The sequence below is a fragment of the Pomacea canaliculata genome, linkage group LG14 (assembly GCF_003073045.1).
Source record: "Pomacea canaliculata isolate SZHN2017 linkage group LG14, ASM307304v1, whole genome shotgun sequence".
In the NCBI taxonomy this organism is placed as follows: domain Eukaryota; kingdom Metazoa; phylum Mollusca; class Gastropoda; order Architaenioglossa; family Ampullariidae; genus Pomacea; species Pomacea canaliculata.
In genome coordinates this window covers 15,578,467-15,599,324 of record NC_037603.1, presented here as the reverse complement: position 1 = coordinate 15,599,324, position 20,858 = coordinate 15,578,467, and the positions used below count along the sequence as shown (strand labels likewise).

The window sequence follows — 20,858 nt, the reverse complement described above, 5'->3', positions numbered from 1 at the left end:
GCCTCGGGGTATCCTGTGTCCCTGTCTCACGACGGTCTGGAGAGGCAAAACGACAACCGGGGTGTTCCTTGGTGTACGGAAGCTGTGCTCCGAGTTATCTGATGACGTAGTGCTTGTATCCGTACAATTGAGCGATTATAAGTAAATGCTTTCTTTTCAAAACTGTAAATTTTAAGCGGAACGATTCAGCGTTTTGTCTATTGAAGCCGTTACTTGTTTTTGACTCGAGGGCTTTATGTTTTATTGTTATCGTTATTTTTTAATCGTTTGAGTGGTGTGAGTGTGTACTTGTGTTATCAGTTACATTGTCTCCCTTTATCTGACATTAACCAACCTTGTCGACTACAACAGCAACCTTCTACAACTCTCGCTCTTACTGTTTGTGGTCCTTTTGCCAAAGCCCGCAGGTCTCAAAAGCAAAATGTCTATTTTCTGAACTTTGATTGAGAGCGACCATTATAAAACAAAACAAAACAAACACAAGAGTCGTGCTCAAACATTAATCTCCATTTCTGTAATTTTCTCCATTGATTTTGTTCTTCCACCTCTGACATCTCTCTGTAGAGGCTTCTGGAAACCATGTGTTGTAAGAAAACAATGTCTTCTCGAGGACCGCTACTTCTGACTCTGATGTCACTCAGTCACTGAAGCTTTGGCTTGTTCACGAACCCGTGACATGTTCACAGACTAAACAAATACTAAAACAAAATATTCTGAGTGTCGGTGTTAGGGTTTAATAATGCAATAACATCCAGTTGTAACAAGCTGTCATGATCGGTAACATGGTTGAACTAAAACCTATAAACAAAAGGTTCTGTTAAAAGTTTCATTAAAGACAAATCTGAAAAAATGCATTACTGATTATTTATATATATAAAACTAGGTATTTACTAAGTATACTTATTTCGTAAGGTCATTCGTTAATTATTCTGTGCTTTTAAATTAAAATTGAAATTCGTTTTTGCTCCTACCATCCATAACATACTTTTCTCCATTTTTTTGTCTTTGAAAAAGTGTTCTACTCAGATTCTTTTTTTTTTTCAGGAAACATTTCGTCTTGAAAATGTAGTTTTTTCTTGTGTTGCTTATTTAGGGGCGTTCTGTGGATTCTGGGGCATTCCCCTTCACATTTTTTTTAACTCTCGACCTATCACATTAATCGTTATTAAAATTTTTGCGATGTTGCAGCATTAGTTTTCCAGTTTTTTTGTTTTTTTTTTCTTTTTGTTTTTTTTTATGTTTTATTTGGTATGTATGTGTGTTTTTTTGTTCTTTTTGTTTTGTTTTGTTTTTTGTTTTTTGTTTGTTTGTTTTTGTTTTTTGTTGTTTTTTTTTTGTCATCTGACAACGTGACAGTAAGGTTTTAAGAAATAATCTCAGTAATATTTCGGAAATTTGCTGTTTTTCTGAGGTCACTAACATTCTAAGCCACGAATATTGCACAGTGCTTACTCCGCAGTCCCTTTCGTTTACATAGCAGGAGGAGGAGGAGGCTGAAAAATATAAAATGAGGACAAGAAATGTCAGAGGTAGAGGGAATTTTTTTGACCTACTGAGAACTAAAACTGTTTTCATATTGATTTTGCACACAACCTCTTCAGGTTGCCTTGACCACGGTGTCCAGGCCTCACTTTGGCTGTTTTCTGGCCGCCAAGGAGCCGCCGGAAGTGGGTGAGGTGAGTAGGCTGTGGGTGATTACAACAAGATTGCGCAGGAGACGGCAATCAGATTAGACGCTCAGGGTCGAGCACTCGCACTTCCTTGCCTGCAGGGGCAGTAATTAAAGTTTAACGCTCCTTCCCCTCAACAGTGATTAAAGAAATGCGGCAGACACTGGAGGGTGGGGACCCTTTAAACAAAACCCTCGACTACCCGACCATTTTTTTGTGATTTCCCTCCGGGTTCATGCGGGAGTCCGTGCAGGACCCGCCATTCCGACAGCCGCACCAATGGACACCCAGGAGAAAATCGTTTTCGTCTCTCTACCACTTCCCTAAGGCGCGTAACTCTTTGGTCAAGTCTCCCCAATGACCTCACGCATGCACGCCTGCTGCTGGAGTTGTGGGACCTGATTGTATTTGTCGAGTAGCGTCTGGTGCTTCCACAGGTCATCCTTGGCTGTCCACTTAACAGAGTTTACATACCTCGGCAAACAAACAAGTATAGAAGATTACAATTAACCAATCATTTCATACTGTCTAGTCCTAAAATTGTAAACAAAAATTATATTTATGAACAACAGCAACAACAGCAATAATAGTCTTCAGCGACTTAACAAATGCATCTAAATAGTTAATTTTGTAAATGTGATGTGAATATCTTTTTTCAAATTTCAGTGAGTTGTACTTTCTAGATTCTGAGTTTGTTTGTTTTATTTTTGGAAAATAACTAGCAAGGAATCAGTTAATATTTAAAAGATGTTCAAGCACATTCAGTCTATATCATTGAGTGAAATATATGTTTAAGTATGGGTTGTTTTTATTTCAAAAATATTCCTGGCAATTGATAGTGTCTTACATGTATAAATAATAACATTTATAGAAGCAGTTGTATTGGGAATGAATGAGCGCCTATGACATTCCTGTGATGGTCTGATTGCGAGAGAATGAAGTAGGGGATTATTAAGTTAGGGGAAAGGAGAAATTTGAGAACAAGAACAGGTTTAGTTAATTCAATGAAAGCCCGCTGGGGGGCCGAGTTCAGGATCGAGTTCTTTATTTGTAATGACAGAGCTCTTTCGATGACAGATGAGTGGTTGAATATTGAATGAAAGAATGTGTAACTGTCTCAAGCTTGAGTGGCGATGTGACATCCACAAGGTAAAAAAAAAAAAAATAAAAATAAAGTGAAATAAATAAATAAACCTTGAATTTTCTTTATTCGTGTAATTCAAAGGTGTGTTCTCTTGTTTCTTTCTCACAGGGAAGCTCACTTAAGCAAAGTTTAATTTTTTGAGCCATGTTTTTTTAATCAAAGTTAAAAGTGAAATGGTAAGCTGGTCTGAAATGATAAATGATAAATGCTGAATCATGTCCCACCCGATCTCTGACAATCGCTTCTAAAATACAACATCGGGGTGACTCAAGGAGGGTTAGGGTGGTTTTCGCGGGCTCTTTCGCAAAAGAAAACAAACTGTAACACGTGACTTAGGGAGGGACCTAACACACACAACCCCCCCTAAAAAAGAGTGGAGTGATGTGGGAGTGATGTCAGCAGCTTTGCGATTCACCTGTTTGACAAAATGAAGTCTGTAGCGATGTTGCCATGCTATTACAGTTTTGCCGACCTGCCAAAGTAAACATGTCGTGTGTAAGAAGCAGATTGCAATGTCTGACACAGTTTATGTCAAATGTCACGAGACCTGCCTGAGTTGCGTCCCACCTTTTAAAATAATCACAGGGTGCAAGCGGGTGACTGGGTTCAAAGGGTCACCGGTAGTGTAGTGATTAAAACGTTTGTTACTACTGCAGCCAGAGTTCCTGGGTTCAGATCTTGTCTCGGAACGGCCATCGGGAGTTTACTTCGCATACCTGGTTTTATCCTCCTCAAAGTGGAAGCAATTTTCCTCCAAATTAATCTGAGTTAATAAAAAAAGCAAGCAAAAAATAAAAATAAATAAATAAAATAAAATAAAAAAAATAACCAACTAATCAACCGCCACTGGCTTCGTTTGTGTGCGAGGTTCTTACAAATTCTACTCCCACTGCAAACCCATTTTTACGCAAATCATGCAGAAAGAGTTTCATTTAGTGTGGCAAAAGTATTCTTTTAGCTAATTTAGGGCCACGACATTTCGTATAAAGTGGAGATAAAAAAAATTGCTGTTTTGCTTTCGATCCTCTCTTTCCCCCATTTCTTTTTATATCCCTCCCCACTGTCCTACTTACCTTGCGGACTTCTTCCCCCCTCTCTCTATTTCTCTGCAACTGCGTCTCTGGATTCTTCCTCCCCATCCCCTACCCAACCTCTCTTCTGCCATTAATCTCTGTTCGAAGCACTGACAGAATATTCTTTCAAATTATGACATTGTCCTTTTTTTAGTGCATAGCCAAGGTATGTCGCAACTTCTTCTGCGTAGGTGTGTGTCATTACCACAGCACAGAAAACATGATCTTGAGCAACCTACACATACATAACATTGCCTGGGCCATATAGGTGCTCAAAACGAATATCCCTGCCAACTTTGGTGTGGGTGGGATAAATAATGTTTATGTGATCAATGATAAAACAAACACACTCCACCTACATCGCCAGATTCTGCTGATATATATTATAAACAATGTCCTAGCAGTGAAAGAGACTAACACTTACAATCATAGTATTGTGCTGTGAAGCATTTACTTTGAGCCAAATACAACAATAAAAGTATTACTACTTTCTCTGATAATGTTTTATCTACGATATGTGCAGTTTGCGAGACTTGGCAGGTACAGCTACCATTTCTGAAATGGAGGATGAAGAAAGATTGGATGTTAACCAACAAAGGCAGAAAACCTGTGTCGAGATAACCTCGATCTTTGGTTGCAGGACGCTTCATAAGAGGGACAATAAAAAAAAAAACTAAAAAAAAAAAAACCACACACACACACACAAAAAACAAACAAAAACAAAAACAAGCAAACAAAAACAAACAAACAAAAACAAACAAGCAAAGAAAACAAACCAAACAAACAAACCAAAAAAAAAAAAAAAAAAAGCAAATAATGAAAATTCCGAAGCACTCAAATTTCCCAGGCGACAACTTTGCCCTGACACCGGGCGGCAAGTACGTTGCCCGCCATTGACCAGCCTCAGGTCGACAGCAACACGTCTGCGCCGCCTTGTGCCAATAATGCAGGCAACGAATGTCGAGAAGCTTCGCTGGAAACGTAGTACGTGGCGGAGATCGTAGCTGTGGGGTCGGTGGAGCCAGAGAAGTGAGTGGGGCACCGGACGTAGTCATGTGTGGGGGCGACACTGTCGTGTGAGTACAACATTGATCACTGATGGTGTGTCGTGTGTGTGTGTGATCTGTGTGTGTGATCTCTCTGTGTGTGTTACGGTCACAACTGCACACAACCGCCATGCCAGGCTTATTTATAGCCAGTAATTTCCAGCATGGTAGTCTGCGTGTTGTCATGACGACGGCAGGTGGAACAACCACCTACAGAGTGTTTGTGACACAAAAGACAGATTATTACAGATATGGAGATAATAATATTATGGTCTCCTTGTCATGTCTTTGTGAAGACAGCAACACGCAACGCCTGACAGCTCACAAGGCACAGCCGACCCCAAGGCACTGTCCGTGTAGTTACGGGGTCACGACAGGCTGACCCTTGACCTACATACGCGTGCACGCGCTGCGTGTTGTGTGCGCGCGGTGCTTGAGTAGGCGTGTCTGCCTCACTGCATGTGCAGTTATCGTAGTTATCGGAGCTATTCAGTATCGGAGTCTCGGTTCAAATAAATTCCTTTCCTTTTTTAATTATAAATGCGTGCGTTCGTGTGTACGTGTGTCTGCGAAGACTGAGCATGAAATAATTTCTTTTCATCATTTCTTTTCCTGTAGAAAACCCCGAGATATAAAGGTTTGTTATGATAGGGAAAGTGGGGGAGGTGAAGTATAATTGTGTGTGTCTCGCTTGAACATCTGTCACCTGTCGTTAATAATAATTGTTTGAATCGTGTATCACCTGTGCCAGGTGTATTCTCGACCCACACGAGCTCCGCAATACACGCAGGTGTGGTTGCCTCGGTGGTAATCTAGTCAGTCTAGTCCGTCCGTAAAAAAAAGAAAAATAAAACAAAATAATTTGCTTTTTTTAGATGAGTACAACCGATGAACTAATAAGAGCAGCTTTAGGGTCCACATGACATCTCCTTGAACTACAGCGACATCATCATCATCATCATCATCAAATATAATTCTCTCTTCTAAATTTAAAACAGCTCGGTTTTAAAACCAGTTTTAAAAGCGATCATCACACCCAGCTTCAAGAAAGAATTGTTGACCAACAAACAAGAGATCATATGATGAATGAGATAATGAAAGCGGTTTGGATTTCAACAAACTGATACCGTTAGTCGATGGTGTCACCGAGTGCAAACTTTATTTTCGCACCTGAAGTTCTCTGCACATTACTGGGTTAGTAACTTGTTAAGTTAGTTGCTTGTGCAGTACAGCCAGGGGTGGGTCCAGGTGGCGAAATCATTGATTAGACCAGCCAAGACAATCGCAGGTGAGACTGGAGTTCAGTACATCCATCACCGTTTTTCAAAGTAGCCCGAGGGCTGTTGACAGTCGCTGTATATCTTCACTTGTGAACCTCATCCACTAGAAACTCGAACTCCATAAACCTGCGGCGGGTGGTGTCAGGATCTGATCCTGCACTACATGCTTGCTTTCTCACAACCAGTGAAGTGTTTATACACTTTTGATTAGTTCAGCATGTAGTTTAGTAACAACAAAGGATTTAAAAAGCGGCATTGCCTCTTTAAATGAGGCTAAGGTCGGTAAAGGTGAAAGGATCAGGATCCCACTTTCATGATGTGGGCAAGGAACTTTGAGTCCTTTCTCAGTCCTTCACTCATCCCGTGACTGGTACTAGTTGACTAACGGTTATGTTGGTCTGTGGGTACTGGTCGTAAGGGTGGGGATAGACGAGGTAGTGGACGAGAATCGCCGGTTAGGTCAGTTGACCGGGGGGTCAGTCCTTTTCTTTCTTTATATTTGCAAGCCAGTTCTTCTCCACCTCGACGTTGACCACCCTCCAATGTTTCAGTTTTAGTATTGTGCTGGGTCACATGACTGAACCAGATCTTCACTGTTGCGAGAAGTTCAATCTGGCGTTTTATAAGGGTGGCGACCGTGACCCGTAAAAAGAGGTCACTGGTTTATGTAAGTCTCCCTCAGGCACATACTCTTGAATACCCGGATTTTCCCGTGTACTGGCAAGCTAAGTCCATGTCTCACGTCTGTATAGCAGGGTTAGAATTACAGAAATCTGTATAATCTGTAGGTGGTAGCAAACCTGATGGTCTTGCTGTGCCACATTCTGTTCAGCCTGGACATTACGCTGGGTGCTGTCGCCATCTTGATGTAGATGTCTCTTTGGAAAGGGTAGCTTCTCAGTACTTATACCTCTTCATATCCTCGAACTCTGTTGATGTAGATATCAGCTTTCCCGTTGGTGTTAACCATGAATTTGCTCTTACCAGTCCAGGTCTCCATTCCATATCTGTTGAACAGCCTGTTGGTGAGGCCTGCAGCTGGCTGTCGGTGGCTGCCATCAAATCAATGTCGTCTGCCAAGCGTAGGATGTACATCGGCCTCCCACCGCGAGAAATGGAAGGGTGAGGGTTGTAAAAATGCTGAACAGACAGACCCTTGACAGACGCCCACTTTTGTGGATAAGAAAGTTTCTTGTGGTTGCCTACTAGTACTCCGCCCTCAGCTCTTCTACACCACCTCGATGACATGAACGAGACTGGCTTGGATGTGAAATTGTTGCACTGCACGCCATGACCCCTCGCGCCAGACTCGATAAAATGTCTGAAAGTCGATGACGATGGAAGAGATGTCGCTGCTGTTGTAGATGGTTCTTTATCATGATGGCACTGGGTTGCTGTCTGTTCTTCATCAATTTTTCTTCACTGATGTTGATGCAGGCACAGTGATACTGTTGCTGTGTCGCCCGTGTGCGATGTCCTTTATCTGGTGTAAGACACCCCCTGTCACATACCCGAGGTGATTTGGGAATTACAGCCGACGATGTCTTTTTGAAAATCTTTTATGATACATGAAAGCCTTATTTAACGATGTTAGAGCATGGCGAAGAGAAAAATATCGGGGAGAGGAATGTAGGTCACCTATTTCTTTCTACTGTTTGTTCCACAACCTTCCTCTTCATTCAAACTTCATTTGAATGCCTCGCCAGTCGAGCGTTTGCATGGCTGAATCTCAGATTTGATCGTGTCTCTAAAAAGTTTATTTCAATGCACCGCCAGTGGAACTTATTTATTTTGCATGACTGAACTACAGAGTTCAACACGCCTTTTCAATGCCCGCCATTCACGTGCTTTGCATGACTGGGTGACAGACTTGATGGTGGCTTTGAAAACTTCATTTGAAGTCTCCACCAGTCAAGTTTAAATTGGTTTTAATGACTGACTCAGAGATTTATGCTGGGTCAATAGGTAAGTTGGTGAGTGTGAATATTACGGAATTCAGGTGAGAGAACACAAATTGGTACACTTTGCTTTGCTAGCTATCTCTGAGGTATTTTTTCTCCAAATTAAAACCGTTGGTTTCTCTGAAGTTTGCACAGTGTGTAATACTGTGTTGAATATTTTGAAAGCAGTTTACTTTATTCTTACTCTAATTGCAGTATGTGACTTTCGGGAAAGTATCATGTTTTTCCGACCATCTTCTTCACTCACGGTTTAATAAAACTATTTGGAAAGGGGAATTAAAACAAAGTGTATTATGTACAGTTAATCATGCACAATACAGAAATGTTGAGAACATCTAGAGTGTTCTGTATATAATGTATACTGAGCAACTCTCTCACACTCTCTGCGCATGAACACGACTGTCCACTGGATCCCCGCACACTGCGGCCTATCAGGAAACGAGCAGGCAGACAAATTTGTCAGGTCTAGCAGCCGTCTAGAATAGCCAAACCAGACAATTCCTTACAGCAGGGGTGAGGAAAGCCCGGCAGGTGGGACAGTCAGTGTCAGGCAGGCTGGAGTTGTACATGCTACTAACACACTCTGGCAAAAATAAAAATCGAACTATTTCTTAAGTTGATAATTTTGTACGTTCTGCAAATAATGTTTTCAATATCAAAATTGCCCTTGGCGGAAACATTTCACCAGCCCCTGCCCTACAGCAAAGCAAACACAACAGGCTATCAGATGACCAAATGACCCCACCAGAAAACTATTCCATCTGCACTGGACCCTGCCCAGGTGACACAGGCCCACAGACCTTTACACATTCTGTGACTGTGGCCACTATACAAGCTGGGACTGACAGAGCTGTGGCCTCAGTGTGTCACAGTGGCATGGGACATCATAGGGACCTTCCATAATCACTGAAGACATAGAAGTCTGAGGGACATCCTGTCAGAAACACAAAAGAAAGAAAAGCGTCCAGAATAAATTACATAAATGTGTAATTAAATGTCGTCTGACAGTAAAATCAATAATCTTAGTTTTTATTCTTTTTTCGCCGAGAGTTAACAATTTTAATTTTGTAAATTTTATTAGGTTCGTGTAAATATGTTTCTGCTAGTGCTGTCAAGCATCATTCAAACTCAGACCTGTTTGGACTTTTCCAGTGGAATCAAATTACATCTTTGTCTTTTGAAAAATGTGGTGGTAGTCGTCCCAGTCATCATTTAGGTCTTTTTTTTTTAACATTGTCATTTATCTTTCGGCACATTACTATTTTGCTCTTTTTGTACAGGGAGGTTTTTGTTTGCTGCTCTGAAGATTTTTTTTGCATGCAATAAACTTCTGATACATTCTATAAATTTTTTAAGTTCCCTGTTTCCTGTTTTAGAACGTGTCTGCTGATCAAATAAGTTTTATAGTTTTCTCCTTAAAGTAGCTGAAACTGAGTCACAGTTTTTTATGTCCCCAAATCCACAATAAACCAAAATTATTTAGAGTGTCTCTAATGGCACTGATATACCACAGCTGATCAAGTCTGTCTTATGTAATTTAAATGTAAACCAATGCACAATGATTAAAAATTTGGATATATTTAAGGATTTACCAAAAATTCAGTACCCTAACTTCTGTTTTATTCTACATTTGATGCATATTGACATAGTTCTCATTTTGCGAGGGTCGTTGTCCTGGGTCTGCTTCTTTCAACATAAAAACAAGCTTATAGAAACAAGAATAGCAGTTCCATAATAGCTTTAGCAGGTCTTCTGCTTACGCAAAAATTCGTACAGTACGCATTAAAAGTTCGGAGAACCCCTTCAATTTTTGTCAATGGGGTCCCAGGGGAACCTTCAAATTTGGGTGAAGAAGAGGGACCCCTTAAAAATCTGAAGAAGGGGTCCCTCATGTCTCTCGTCCTCTCACCCACCTGCACCCCCAGCTGTCTCAGTCCTACGCCACTCCTCCCTCCTCTTTCTGTCTTCCATCTTGATGTCCTACTGCCATGAAGACACTGGGGCTCGAGTCAAGTCTCGTATAACACTTCCGGCAATCACTAAATCCTAGTGTTATCACAAAGTGTCGATAAGCCACCTCAAATGCTCGGCATGGGAGGTAATCTGGGGAGAGATTAACAGTGGCCGGACGTGCACAGAATGGAAAACCGAGTTTATATCTGTTTTCCGATTTTTTTTTTATTACTGTTGCTAGTAGTAGGTGCAATGAGAAGTATATTACAAGAACCAGCACCAGTCGAGGGCTAACATCACTTGTTTGGAAGAAAGGGAGAGGAGCTTTAGATAGAGTGGATATTTATTTTTCGCCGAGGGCCAGTATGGAAGGTCCAGTCCTCTACCATTGTTTTCGTAGACTGGTGGCCTGTGAGACTCGTGGCCCCTGGGAAATATTTTCCGACGAGAACAAAATATTTCTCTGTACAAATCCCCACTCACACCAGTTTGCAACCTTCATTTCTTCTTCTAATAGCTTCTTATGACATCATACAGGTGGTGTGATCAACAAGGTATTCAATAGCACCGGGTGAAGGATGAAAACATTCGTCAAGGCCAGTAGCGACATTCGCGTCGATCACATTGCCAGCATGGATTCCGAACCCCGCGACATTCGCTCACAACACGGAGTACATGGTTGTTTATCACACTGTAACTTGTTTGTCACCTGCGTCCTGACAATGTAGCCATGGCAACAACTGGTAAGCTGCTATCAGCGGGGTGGATGTTTAACGGCGATGTTGTGACATGTCGGCTTGTTTGGAAGGTTAAAAATGAGTCCCTGGTGTGCCTTTTATGAGGATTGCAGATGAATACCAAACGCTGGTTATGACCGATAAAAGTGAAATATCAAAGGCCGACACGAATGCAGCGATATTATCAGTGCTTGCCACCCGGGTATGTGTGTGCTTCTGCACCCAGCGACTCTGCAGCCATCAGTTGACGAGCCACCAGAGGTTTGAGAAAGCAGGTCACCCAATCTTCCACTGTAATGACGACTGTGTGTTCGCTTCTCAAGCTGCAGGTTACTTAAACAGGACGGAAAACCATCCATTTCCGTTTATAACTCTCGTGGACTTGACTGTGCATGGAAATATTCACACCAGTAACTTCAACAAGTATATAAAATAATTGGGAAAATGTTTGTTGGTTTGATACTTTGTGAACCAGCTCTTTGTTGAAACAACTCAGTTGAAATAACTTTTTCTTGCAGGTTCGTGTTCTGCTTCAGAAATCGGTTAATAACCGCCGGCAAGAAAAGCGGACTAAAATAACTCTTGGAGAAAGAATATAAAGATGTGATCACTAACGAAGGAATTTTATCTCCATTGTCCTCAAAACAAAAGGAAAATGGAAAATATATTAAATGGGTTTCCAAATCACGATAGTCTTGTCGTTGGAGAACCCAAGTCATGTTTGAAGTCAGGCTCCGCTGAAGACAGGGGACTTCCAGAAGGTCATGATCAAACCGAGGCTTCTCTTGAGAAGAAGACGGTGACATTTATCGATGATGTCCAGGAAAATAAGATGGACAATACCGATTCCACTTCACCGAATTTGGAGACACAGAGTAAATATGGGGCCTGCGAGGGTCAAGGAGCACCTGACAGTAACTGTTCTTCGAACAGCCCCACAGCATGCTGTCCAGGTAGCACGACTTCCGATAAAGCTGAAATTTTCAGTGAAAATCAGTTATCGGGAAAGGGATCCGGAGCTAATGAAAGTACTGATTGCACTGCTTCAGAAAGTCTAGTGACTGGGGAAAGCAATGTTCAGTCAGAAGGTACTGCCAGTGAAGAAAATCCATCGAAGAAGGAAGGAGGGGAATGTTTACCCGCGAAAATCGAAAAGCAGGTGACATTTGCGGAAGATGTGGAAGTTGTTGTTCCCGAGGACGCAAACAAACTAGCGGAAGAAGAAGCGCATCTGCAGAGCCAGACCATGGGGAGTCACATGACCTTTGTCACGTGACGTTGCCTAGCAACTGTCAGGAGGGTTTAGACAGCATCGTGGGTCTGATGGAGGTGAGCGGAGGTGAGAGGCCAGTGGAAGCGGGTCAAGAAACTTCCATCGACGAGAAAGCAGGTGGTCAGACGGAGACTGGCAGCCCGGAAATGACCCGAGCAGTGGAAGATGCTGTGTTGAAGCTACTGGCGAGCAGCGAGACAAAACCTGTTAAAGAGGAGACTGGCGACGACAGCAGCGATGATGTGAGCGCGTTGTTGACGAAAGACAAGGCGGGTCAGAACAAGGAGCCTATCGCTGACGGCGGGAGGACCTTGCAAGACTTTTTGAGGAACTATGATGTCACTTCAGAGCTGGGCTGGTCGGAGGGTCCTGACCACCTCCACCACGACCTAGACGCCAAGGACCTCGACAACATGGGCGACGACGAAGAAGAGTTACGGAACTTGTTGGGTCCGGACGTGGACCGGGGATGGGCGTGGGTGGTGCTGGTGCTGTCCTACCTTGGCATGACCATCTACGGCACCTTCGCCTTCTCCACGGCATCTTGCAAGCGGAAATCCTGGAGGCGATCGAGCCTGACATCCAGAAGACGGCGTGGGTGGGAGCCACTCACCTGTGTATCATCAGCTTGTCAGGTGAGGCAGTATGCTATCAATATAAAATTTTATATAAGATTTTTTATTATATTTAATAATATTGTGGCAAGATGTCAGTTGCTGACGATATTTATGATCAATATTTTTTTTTAAAAAGGGAAATAGGATCAATTACAAGTCAAGCATGGTGTCTTTGTGAGTTTGGGAAATACTGAGTCTTTTGTGACAGTTTTCTTTTTTTCTTGTTTATTTGTCCTTTCTACAACAGAATGAACTGCATTATGCCTGAGTGCTAATCTTTTTGTCTCCTGATGACAAACACAAAATTAGAGATAGAACTGTTTAGACTTGCGATCGAGCTGTTTGGTTTTGAAACAGAGCTGTTTACGATTCGCGGAGCCGAAGTTTCGTAACATTTTTGTTTGTTTGTTTTATTCTTTTCGTTCAATCGCAGCACCATTGAGTGGAAAAGACCTCGTGGATTATGCATAAACATTCAGCAAACTATGCAAATTATCTAACTAATGGTGTTTGTTATTCTTGACAATTAGCATTCTTGACACAGAATACTGGTGTTTGTTGCTCTTGTAGCGTGTTTATTATTTTTGACAATTAGCGGTGGTGTTTGTCCTTCTTGACGAATAACAGTGATGTTTATTATTTTGGACAATTATCTGTTCGCTGCTTTTATTTGCATTTTTAACCATTCCCTTTTCGCCGTGATGCATGTCAGAATAAATTCTCAGTTGCACACGACTTTGGGTCACACAGACAAAGAGAAGCTTCTGACTGACCTTTGATCGTTAATAGTTGATTCTGTAGCTAAGGTTCTATCAATGATAACTATTCCAATTCTGTAAAAGTGTCATATGTACATTTATAACAACCCCGTGACATATGATGCCAAGAATACTGGACTATACTGTTTATTTTATGAAGCATGTGATTTTTATTCGCTTTACCCGACATTCAAATATTTGCTTTTTCTTTCTTTGTCTCTGGAACAAAATTACTGGGTTTATGTCAGATGGTTGAAAACTGCCAGCAGGCATAAATGTTATTTCTTGTGACACACTGACCTTCTAACCTGTTAAAGGACCATTCGCCAGTGTCATGAGGGACTACATCGGAAGCAGGCGGACTATTCTCGTTGCCAGCCTCGTCATCTGCATCGGAATGGTCGGAGCGTCCTTCTCCAGAACTGTGGCTCACCTCATTCTTACCTACGGCTTAATCACAGGTGAGATCATGTTGCCACATTAGTCCGTCTGGGGAGGCGGGGAAGGTGAGTCCGAAAGTATGAGCATCTGATTTATCAGGAAAGGTAGAGACTTTTTCCCGAGGCATCAGGAAGTTATTTGGGGAAAATTGTTTTTGATAAGATATTTGCGGCTTTAATGCATTAATGCATCGCTAGGGTCTTAAAAAATCAGAAATTTTTCCTGAAGTAGCCCAAGCATTCATTATTATTCTTTTTAAAAAGTTTGTCACTGCCGAGTGACTTTTTATTTGGAACAGATTTGAATACTTTTTGTTTTATTTTTTCAGAACTTTGGCTTATATTTTGTTATGAATTTTTTTTTAATCGACTCTCTGGTGTCCACTTAGAAGAATTACACCTTCATTGTTGTTTTGTTTGATCTGCAACTGATTAAGCAAGGCTTTTCACAGAATGATGACAGATTAGTAATCTTAATCAGGTAATTGAGCAGTATAATTATCCTGAACTATAAGTGAAGCAGAAAATTTGTAAGAACTACTTTGCCCAGTATTATTTCCCATGCAGCTTTAGGATGTGATGTTACCTTTTGTGTAAAGAATTGAAGGTGACTGGACATTTCATCCACTGGTTGGTTGCCAGGTGTGGGGATGGGCATGGCCCTCAACCCCATCTTCGTCAGCTCCGGCTACTACTTCGTGCGTTATCGGGGCATTGCATCCGGGGTTGTGGCTGCTGGCTCTAGCACTGGCATGTTTGTTGGTGAGTCAACTTCCTTTTCTTACTAGCATGATTGATGTTAATATTGTATTCAATGTTTATGACCAACATGGCTAACGTTTTAACAATGTTTATTCCACGAAAACTAAGGCCCATAATAGTGATGAGGAGTCAGAAGACGATGGTACGCGTCAGTGGTGTCCCTTTGTTGTCTTTACAGGTGGTCCCATCATCCGATCCTTGCTGGACAGCTATGGGCTGGGCGGCACGTACCTGATCATGGGTGCAATAGGTCTGCAGCTGGCCGTGGTGGGGATGGTGATGAGGCCATCATCCATGGAGCTGAAGCGGGAGGAGGGTGGGCGGATGGTTCTGGAGAAGAACTGGAAGATGGACTCCATCATGCTAGCCAGCGCCTCCACTCTGCCCAGCGTGGGAGGACTGGGGAACGTGCTGGGCGCCTCCACCTTCAACATCCTGCGCGACAAGGATGCGCAGAGCGAGACGCAGAAGTCGCAGGTGCTGTCGGGACTCTCTCACACACACACTCTCATTTTTTCACACACACACACACACACACAGAGACAGAGTGAGAATGGAGCCATGTGTGTAATCATATCTTGGAAACATCAAAGCATTTTTCTCTAGTTAGTGTTTTTCAGTTGTAAATCTACCGGTTCGTATCCCGACAGGTGTTTTCCATTATTTTACGCCCCCTGTGACGTGTCTTTCGTGACAGTTGCTGTACGGTATTCCTGAAGACAAAGTCGTCAACTATCACGTACCGGAAGTGAATGTGACGTCAGGTGACGTGACGGACACTCACTCGCGGCTGGACTGGCACTTTCAGTCCCGTCAACGGCTGTACAGCCAGTGCTCCTACGTCAGCAGCATAGAGAACGTGTCCACCAGGGGGCGACTCTACAGCTCCTACATCCTCCGTGACATCGGCCGCCCTCTGTCCCGCAGCTCCCTCAGCATCCGCACTGACGACAGGCCACCAGAGGGCGCCACCTGCTGCCAGGTATTGCTCTCAGTCACTTAATTTTGGGTGAGAAAACAAGCATATACCTACATATTAGTTTTGAGGAATATTATGGAATATCATACACACGCGGACATCTTTGATGTTCCTGTAGATTGTTTATGCTAATTTGGGGTTAAAGGTAAACCCTTAAGTTTTGCAGTTAGGCTACCTGTCTGCTAGTTTATTGTTTAGAAATGTTTCTTGTGTTGCAAAATCCACACCAAATATGAGAGCAGTATTTTACTTTGTTTTATGGAGGGTGCATAGGTAAAATAGGTCGAGGGGGTAGAGGGAGGCAGGTAGTGACGGAGGTACCACGTGGTTTGTAAGCATCTTCTAGCCCGTAATGTTGTTTATATGCTTAGTTTAATTGCAGCTGTCTAGACGCGTTCCGAATCCTCAAGAATCCGGCATTTCTTCTCTATATGTTCTCCTGCTTCATGTGGTACTTCGGGGAAGCAGCAGTCTTCACTTACCTCCCTTCCTACGCCATTAGTGAGGGGACGCCACCTATCCAGGCGGCGCTGCTCATGACGGTCATGGGCGCCGGGAGCATCGTCTCGCGCCTCATCACTGGCTTCGTAGCTGGCGACTCCAGTGTGGGTGAGGACTTGTTCACACTTCACACTATGATTATAACATAAAGATAATGACATGTGTCAGTGACATTAAATCTTGGCACCAAGCCAAGATGAATGACAGAAGGACAATCAAAAGGAAAAATAACTTTTCAACTTTTATTTTTGATGTTTAGTCTTTCTGTCCCATCTATCTGTGAAAATATTCAACCCACCCACTAAAATAGTGAAATTAAGGTCCTGACTGTAGTTGAAAAAAAGTGATTGTTTTGTCAGGTCCCGAACTCATGCACATTGGGTTGTTGGGCCTGTGTGGAGCGCTGACAGTCACTCTACCTCTCTACGCCTCCTCCACCAGCGGCCAGTTCGTCTACTCTGGACTCTTCGGCTTGTACGCCGGAGGTCTGGTGTCGTCCATCAACATCATCATTATCCAGCTCATCGGCGTCGATAACATCGCGCTTGGCTTCGGGTTCATCAGTTTCGGTTTGGGAGTGGGCTGCCTGGCTGGCCCCGTCTTAGCAGGTAAGTGAAACGCAAGATGGCGGTGATGACACCTGACTCATGTGCTTGATGTAGCTTGTTTGTGATACGTGTCGAGAAGATCATCAGAGTTAACACTGAGTAACCTGTGTGTGAGCAGAAATGAGTACATTTTTTTTTCTGATGATTGTAAAACCCAACTCCAGGTGAATGCCATCCTTTCGTTCCAGGTATCACATCCTTATTGTACATTATTTTATTTATGTTGTCAAGGCCTTAGTGACAGAGCCGACAGGTGAACAAGATGGAAGACTTGGAGTCACAAATATTTGGGGAAAATGTGTCTTCTACTCAGTTTTATCCACAAAGTCTAGACCGTTGAAGTTCCCTTGCAGTTCAGAGAGGTGTGAGGATGGGTCTGAGGGAGACAGGGATAGAGAGAACAATAATTTGACTGTTGATGGAGATGGGTTTTATCTTTAATTCTCTTCTCACTGTAACAGGTGTGATCGTTGGGACTACTGGCAACTACGGACATGTTTATTTCTTTTGCGGTAAGAACCGTTGATCGACAGGTCGATGTGAAAGGTCGGATGGTCTTGTGGCGGGGTTTGGCATCTATACTCTGTGTGTGTGAGAGAGAGAAAAGGTTCTTACATACTATCAGCCGTGATATACCCTTAAACAACAACTTACATATTGCCATTATAGAACATTAACATTGCTGTAAAGAGAGGTGATGAACAAAGTTTACACATGGAAGAGAAGAGAAACTGTAAATCTTATGAATGATGTGGACAAACTTGTAGCAGTTGTGATTCAACTCTTGTATACTAAAACACTTCTACATCTGTCGTATTATGGTGTGTGTCTGGTAGGGACCCTGCTGCTGGTGGGCTGCCTGGCCGGCTGCCCAATCGTCATGTTCAAGCCACGCCCACCTGACCATGACACTCTCGGGTACTTCCGGAAGAGGGGGTCCATTCGCTCCGGTTCTCAAGTTGTTAGCGATGATGGGGTCCGCTCTTTGGCCTAACCACTGTCAGCATTGCACAAAGCATGACACACACGCGTATGTGTGTGTGTGTGTGACTGAGTGTGTGTGAGAGAGAGAGATTGAGTGTCAGGGTGTATCACTGTGTGTGTGGGTGAGTGTGTGTAAATACGTGGATGCATAAATTTCAACACTAAATGTTTTTTCCTGTCTTTCATGTTCTTCAAACGCGGTCGACGACCAAAAGAGCTATCTATATCTTTAAAAATGCCTCAAAGTTGTTTTACCGAAATAAAAAAACAATGTTCAAAAAAACTTACAACCTTTTGTGTGTGTGTGTGTGTTTTTTTTTTTTTTTTTTTTTTTACATTTGCAACTATTCAAAATATCAGACATCATATGAATAGTCATTAATTCTGACATATCTTCTTGGTCCCATCGTTTTTGTGGCCATCTGTTTTATTTTTGTGTTTTGGCTTTTAGGTCTGACACAGCCACCCTGAATAACATACAAAAAGACATTAGCAGATTCTTTGCCGACCCCATGCTGTCGGATAGGATCCAGTATTTTCTGTCTTATAATTGCTCGAGGAGCACCACCAGGTCAAAATGAATAAACTGGACGTTCTACTCTATTCTTGCTTAGATTGTTTACAATTGTTTTCGTGTTATTTGTTTGCTTTTCTTTTGCCAAACAACACATGCGCAAACGTACCGTATATTTTTTTTTAAATTCCCGATAGTTACAGTCAGACAACTTCAGCCAAGTGGCTCATAAACATGAAGTTTATCGGGTGAACTCAACCCGCTAATCCTTCATCCAGTGTAGTAATTTTACCGATAAATAAACTGCCGATGGCTAGGAAAAGGAGCCCTGTACGAACACTTTTTCTCTCTAATCTTATAACATGGACTTTCTCAGTGATTGGAAATTCCAGGGATTGAGAGAGTTGTCGATAATGATGAAGATAGCAACACTAATGACATTTTTATTAAAACCGAAACAGTCTTGGATTTTATCCTCTTATCCTCTTCTATCCTCTTTTATCCTCTCATTTTGATGACCACTTTTTTCAGGACATTTTTTTCGTCTTTCTGCTCGGCGCACTGTTGTTAACAGAGAAGAAATTTGTGTATAAAGTTTAGAAATACCATGATATTAAGGACGTTCAGTTAGTCATCCCTGGACAAGTGCCGGAAGTTGAAGAATCACATGGACACCGCCCACGCCCACCTTGAGCAGGACCTGAGCAGGACAACCAGTCCACTTCTTCACGTTCATAAGCCAGTTCTTCCTCTTGCTACCAGGACATCGACCACCCTACGGGGTACTTTGAAGAATAGTCTTTGATAAGGTGTCGTGAAGGGTTACATGGTCAAACCAGACCAGTTTACGACGCTTGAATGTTGTCATTAACGAGGACCATGGCGACCGTGCTTTGTACAAAGTCGTTGGTTTTATGTCCTCTGTACGAGATTCGGAGCAATCTCCTTCAGAATGGCTGGATTCTTCTCTCCAGTAATCTTTCACATTCGTACAGCAAGATCGGTACTCCTAGCCGGGGTATAGATTGCACTTCGTAGTAAATCTGATGATATGGCTGCAATGCTGTCGCGATCCTGATGAGGATGTGGAGCTGCCATCTTTGGAGAGCTTGGGTAGAAGTACTTAAAGCTGTTTTCTCTTTAAGTTCATGTAGATATCTTCTTCGTGATCATGACTTTACTTTTGTCAATACTGGTATCCATTCCATATGCTTTTAAACTCTACTTTCGGTCTGTTGGTAAGGTCTTACTGTTCGCTTTTCAATCAGACTGATGTCTGCAAAGCACAGGTTGTAACTCAGCCTTCCACCAATGGAAATGGAAGTGTGGTGGTTGTGGAGGGTTTTGCGCATGATGTTCTACAAGATGATGTTAAACACCAGAGGTGATCGAGGGCACTCTTGACATACACCTGGAGTTGTGTGAGAAAAAAAACTCACTTAATTATGTAGTGATGCAGCCCTCGTTGAGATATTGTCCAGCACTCCCATGACTTGGACGAGACGCTCTTGCACTTTGCTACATTCTACATTTATGTACAAATCTTTTACTTATATGAGAATGATCCTAATAACCCAAAATCAAAAATGAACAATTTTAATCATCACAAACAAAATTATTTGTTTCATAAAGAAAGCTTTCTCTCGTTAACTATTGACTAATAATACTAATAAAATAATCTCAGTTGGTCAGATGTTAAAAAGCTCAAAGTTTCAGTCTCAAATTACAGTCACAGATATCCTAGTTTATAACTTTCTGTGTTTAATCAATCAAGAGGTAAACATTTATATACAAAGAAAGATTTCTCTACATTGCAATGTATTAATCTCAGACCACTCTTGTGTGTTTACCTCATTGTGTGATATGTTTATATTAATTGTAAAATATTTATAATCATGATAATTGAACTCACTATTTAAAGGATACACTTACTCGTGAAAAATACACTCATTGTATACCATTATACTAATTATGTGGTATTTATTTTTACGTATTATACGATAACTATACTCACTCATCGAGCAGTTTTTGTTTTCTACAACCACATTCGATCGATCACACAAATAAATAAGCACTTAATTCACACAACCATCACCTAGTACCATCTAATTTAGTTCACATTATCATACACTAAACACCAAAAGATAATTTTCTAGATTGACTACAAAAGGATATCTAATGATTCTTCCCCATTTTCATCCCAGTTAAAATTGGTAATTCTGATGTTCTTCGCTCTCCAGATGACAATATATTTTCATCAGTGTTCAAAATCGGGAAAAATGGAAACAAAATGTTATTTATTCTTTTTTCTGTGACTTGCAACAGTCCATAAAAGTTAATCTGTCTGAAGACAAATGTATTGGTGAATAGGTTAGTTTGAGAAGACACTTTGTCTCCTGCTGCCCTCTTTGAAATGAAAAAACCACCTTGTTGCGAAACCTTTTCAACTTCAGGGTAAAAATTGTAACTTTTTTTTACACCAGGGAGAAAACTTTCAAATGACAAATGACCATCTTGATTTTCCATCCCTTTTTTCATTTATTTTCTTTTTTCCTTCG

General features: G+C 41.9%; 1 protein-coding gene across 2 annotated transcripts; it reads left to right on the top strand.

Moving 5' to 3' along the window:
* The first annotated feature begins 4,749 nt into the window (after positions 1-4,749).
* LOC112555780 (monocarboxylate transporter 2-like) lies at positions 4,750-18,069 on the top strand. 2 transcript variants are annotated; one of them, XM_025224288.1, is made up of 10 exons: positions 4,750-4,963; positions 11,383-12,772; positions 13,830-13,973; positions 14,595-14,714; positions 14,893-15,191; positions 15,412-15,696; positions 16,065-16,302; positions 16,554-16,802; positions 17,264-17,314; positions 17,639-18,069. In XM_025224288.1, exons 2-10 carry the CDS (start codon positions 12,607-12,609, stop codon positions 17,794-17,796), a joined length of 1,710 nt encoding a protein of 569 aa, XP_025080073.1. In that variant the 5' UTR covers positions 4,750-4,963; positions 11,383-12,606; the 3' UTR covers positions 17,797-18,069. The 2 variants fall into 2 exon arrangements, with proteins under 2 accessions (XP_025080073.1, XP_025080074.1); XM_025224289.1 differs by lacking the exon at positions 11,383-12,772.
* The last annotated feature ends 2,789 nt before the right edge of the window (positions 18,070-20,858 follow it).